Source organism: Pterocles gutturalis, unplaced genomic scaffold (assembly GCF_000699245.1).
Source record: "Pterocles gutturalis isolate BGI_N339 unplaced genomic scaffold, ASM69924v1 scaffold44620, whole genome shotgun sequence".
NCBI classification, from domain to species: Eukaryota; Metazoa; Chordata; class Aves; order Pterocliformes; family Pteroclidae; genus Pterocles; species Pterocles gutturalis.
The window spans coordinates 11,817-16,470 of record NW_010139826.1 but is presented as its reverse complement, the minus strand read 5'-3'; the positions used below and the strand labels follow the sequence as shown (position 1 = coordinate 16,470).

Genomic DNA, 4,654 nt, shown 5'->3' with positions numbered 1-4,654 from the left:
GCCCGGCTCTGCCCATCCCAGCCCTGCCCTGCTCACCTGCGCTCTGCTGCTGGCCCCGGTGTGTCTGCCAGCGGAGCGGGTGTCGGCTGAGGTGGTTGTTTGCGTATTTCTCCTCTTGCTGATTTTCTCTCTCCATTCCCCGTTCCGAGAAACGCTTCCATCCTGCAGCTGCAGGGTATGGCCGGTTTCTGTAGCCAGGGTGAGAGGCGCTTTGTCCGGCTGTCAGTAGTGTGTCAGCTGCCTTCCTGTCGGCTGGAGGGTGAAAGATTGAGTTTGCAGCACTTGAAATTGAAAGTATGGCCTGGTGGTTTTTAATGTGTGCATATATGTCAGTAGAACATAATGAGAGAGTTCAGGAAAATATTTGGCTTTACATGTTTAATTTGCTTTTGTATTCATGTGTCTAGGGATTGTATCATAGTGGATTCATGATACAATCTCCTGTGGGCTGTTTAGTCCCACTGCCAAGACCATACGTGAGACAATAAATATGTTGGTAAATATGCCCAGTGGAGACTGAGGAGAGGGGTTTGAGTACCCTCAGAGCAGCCGGATGTAAATCACACGTTTAGACAGTGAAATCCATTGCTCTTGGTCTCAATAAGTTACACTGAAATAGGAAGAGGAAAAGCATGGTTCTGTGCATGGTTGTATCAGTGAGTCAAAGCAGTGTCTTCGCTTTGGAAAAGCCGTGCATCATACCTGTGCTTCATGGCATAAGCCCATCTGACTATTACAGGCCAAAGTTATTTCTTATATGAAAATAAATAATTCTAATGAATGTGGAGGTCTTTCAGGTTATTCTTAAAGTTTTGGTACTGAAGTCAGAAACAGGAATGCTCAAGCAGAGTTTCTGAGTATAGCAGTTCCCGTATTTTAATATTCTAATTCAAATCAGATGTGGCTACCTTGCATTTCCTTTCTGTCATGAGAAAAATCCCAAAAGTGTACCACATTGTATTTGAATTACAGTATCTTTGTTCTGACTCTTCTAGGTTTCGGATCAGAAGCCACTGGGTTGTTGGTCGGTTAAACATGGGCAGATTATCACGTGTCCAGTTGTATGCAACTTTGAAACTCATGAATATATAGCTATTCATGATGACAAGGTGAGAGCTTTTATCTTTTCTTAAAGGAAAAAAAAAAAAAGATGTAGTGAGTCTTCTGAGTAAATGTAGATAGGGAAGAAATCAGCAGTGCTGTATTTTTTTTCTTTCCTGACCTTTCGTTGTTCTCCTTGAAACATTCTTTTCCAGATCAGGTCATCTGTATCTTAATCTGTCTCCATCACTTGGATCTACTTTCGTTTAGAATTCTGCTGTATCTTTTTCCATACCTTTAACCTTTCCTGTCCTTTCTTACCAATTCAAGATTTCTGAGCTTGGTTTGTGTTCTTGTTTCTGCTTCAGCTTCTTCCCATGCAAGCTTCCCCTGGGTCAGTTTCACTCAGGTTACTGTGAATGCTTTCTGAATAGTTCCCTCTGTGTTTCAGGGCTGTGCAGTTGCTAGTATTTTGCATGCTGAGAAGTCTATGTATTACTGTTTCACTGTGCTTAGAAAATGATGCTTCTCTTAAAGGTTTTAAGAATATGGAAGGACAAAGATATTAACTTGGACAAAGTGTTCAAAGCAACGGTAAGTCTCTTACATACGTTCACTTTTCTGTTAATGTTTGGAATCCTGGAGGAGGGAAGAGATGCTCGTTTTCGTAGAACTGGTAATTCTGTATTTTAGCTGACCATTGTGCTTCATGGTGGTCTGGAGTGTTGCAAGGAATCCACTTGGACTGAGAGACTTGATCATCAAAATATTTGTCTTTAAAACTATTGGTATTCCAAGTCCAAAGTTTCAGAGGACTTTCTTTAAAGATGGTGAATTATGTTCAAATTTAAATTTTCCTGTTCTGCTGATGGCTGTGTTTAAACAACACTTTGAGTTCTGCTGTATACCAGTTGTTTGCACTCCTTACCCTCAATTATGTTTTTTCTGATGTGATTCAGAAATGTGATGCTAACAAGGATGCTTTCCTGGCTTTTTGTTGGGTGGTGATTTGCGATATTTGTAGCATTTCAGAAAATTGGCAACTACTAGGTGTGCATTATTAGAAATCTTACAGATTCATCATTCTTCTTTTACTTGTTTATTTAAAGAAATTAAGAAAAATCACAGATAAAACACTTGGCTGTCAAGGTACTGTTTGAAAGAACATGGAATTTTTTTTTCTGTATAGCTTTCAGCTGATGTATACAGAATACATTCACTACCCAATGGAGGGCCAGTGGTACTATTCAAAAGAGGTGGTGTTCGAACTTTAGATGTCCTTTTGGAAGCCCCACAGCAAGAAATTGAAAACATTATCTCAGACGAAGTCATCAAGTAAGTGTTACAACTTTATGAAGCTTGCTTCTTTCTCAAAGGAACTGATGATGATGGTGAAAGTTGTTCCCTTTTTTGAGGGGATGGGGAGAAAGCTGAAGACCAAAATCTTGGGGTTGGGTGGGTTTTTTACAACACATTGTTTTTAAAATCTTAAAATTATTTATACAGATAGCTGTATGAATGTCTTCTAAATTAGGTTTTCTGGTTTCAGGTGGAGTGAAGCTTTTATGGAAGGTCAGCAACCTGTCTTAATTTTCACCACTGAGAAAGTGAGTTCAATACTTTCTTTAAAAAAACTTTCATAGCCGCAAATCTAAGTGCCTTTTCTAAAATCCACCGCCTATTTAATTGGATTTTAAGAACTTTTAGTGAAATCATTATCCTGTTTAATCAGTATCCTAAGTATGTGTTGTTTCTGATACAACAGTTAAATTGAAGTTGTGTTGCTTTCAGGGATGAGAAGCCTGGCTCTTGGAACTTCAGAGAACAATTCAGATTAACTATAGTAGGCAATTGTGTGACTCTTTGTTGCCCTCAAATGCTTGTTCATTGTGAAGAACTTATTAAATAGGATTTATATTTTTAAAAAAAGAATTATACATTAATCCGTCTTTATTCAAATGCTGCTTCTTGTGAATCCCTTTATTGCATCAAATTATAGTTTTCTTTCTGTGCTTGAGTCTGCAGACTTTTATGAACTATGTCCTGTAGAAAACACAAATTCCTAATTTTGCTTAACATTCAATGTTAAGCAGTACTAATATATGAATTTCTATTATCTCTTCTTTGTGTAAATTAAAGGAAAACTTTATTTTCTGTTTTGTTTTAGGATGGGGATTTTTTTGTCTACGTACAGAAACTGAAGATGAACAGTCTGCACAAATACAAGCTTGAACAACAGGAATTATCTAAGCCATTGAGTTTCACAGCATATATAAAAAATCAAATAATCACACTTCTGTGTTTGTGTAAGTTATTTTTTCTAATGGGATGTGGTAGTAACACAACGAATGGTATGGAAGGACATAAAATTATTATATTTATGAATGACTATTTAATATTTTTAGCTCTTTGAACTTTCTAAAGCAGCTAGTGAAGTAGTAATTAAATCTTCCTGATACTTTCATGGCTGCAAAGGCTGACTCTTCATAAATGTTATCATTTGTATGTTACAGATCTCGTGCTAGCTGTAATTTTGCTGCTTTGTATCATAATGTGTCCTTTAAATAGCCTATATAATTTCTTCTTTCAGCACTCACTGGATTTTTTTCTCTTTGAATGTACTCTTGCTGTATTATATCATATCAAATAGTTTTTCCACAATAACAGATGATAAAAGTGCCATCACTTTTCTTTGACAGGTTCCAATGACTCTGTGTACAAGGTTCTGATACCTCTGCAGCAAAGTACTGAAGAGGAAGAGCAAATTTTGTCCAAGTCACTACTACTAAACCTCTCAGTATCTGGACGTGCTCTAAAAGGAACTTCTTTTGTTGTTCTTGATAAAGATCACATTGCAGTATTAGGAAGTCTGGCTGCATCTGGAGAAGAATCCAAAGGTAACTTGAAAAGTCAGATTAAGATGTTGTAAGGTCTAAAATTTCCTTATGCAAAGCACTAACTAGAAAATAGTGCAAATAAAATGTTACTTGGCTCTTGAAACTAGTCCAAAGTTGAGCTGTGCCATTCAGAGCACTAGCTGAAAGATGACTTTTAACAATAAGCTGCGTAGTGGGCTGCAGGACTATAGTCACTGTTGTGTGTCGGTATTTGTTTTCGTGCTGTTTGTGAAACAGTTGAAAAGGTGCAGCAAGAGAACTCATGGTGGAGGGGAATTGAAAGCAGGACTTGGACACTTGCAAAAGGACCCATGCAGGGAAACAGACCTAATGTCCTATAAGAAATCAGTGTCTAAAATAAGTAAAACAAACACTTCTGTCTCATGCCTAAACTTCTGAAGCACAGGATCACTGAAATTTAAGCCACTGAACATAGCATTTTATAAAAAAATGTTCTTCCTGACTGAAAGCCACACTGGCTGCTGTCCCTCTTGCCACAGCTTCTTGTTTAAAGCTCTTCACTGGAAAACTAACTCATCTTTAAATATTTTTCTTACGGTCTAACCAGAATGACTTAATTCCTCATGTTGAATGTATTACGCAGGGAGCTATTTTGAAACAGTTACTTGCATTTCTTCAAGTGTCTTTAACTGAAAGTAGCAAAGGCAAATGTAGCATTTATGTTGCTTTTTGGGTTTGTAACATCTCTCTCTTTC

At 37.5% G+C, this 4,654-nt stretch overlaps 1 protein-coding gene across 1 annotated transcript in view; it reads left to right on the top strand.

Moving 5' to 3' along the window:
* Positions 1–177: 177 nt before the first annotated feature.
* Positions 178–4,654, top strand: part of NOL11 (nucleolar protein 11) — an 11,627-nt gene continuing 7,150 nt past the window's right edge. The window contains 7 exon segments of the mRNA XM_010083450.1: positions 178–294; positions 993–1,109; positions 1,579–1,635; positions 2,231–2,376; positions 2,591–2,648; positions 3,209–3,347; positions 3,741–3,938. Coding sequence (XP_010081752.1) covers positions 178–294; positions 993–1,109; positions 1,579–1,635; positions 2,231–2,376; positions 2,591–2,648; positions 3,209–3,347; positions 3,741–3,938 — 832 coding nt within the window.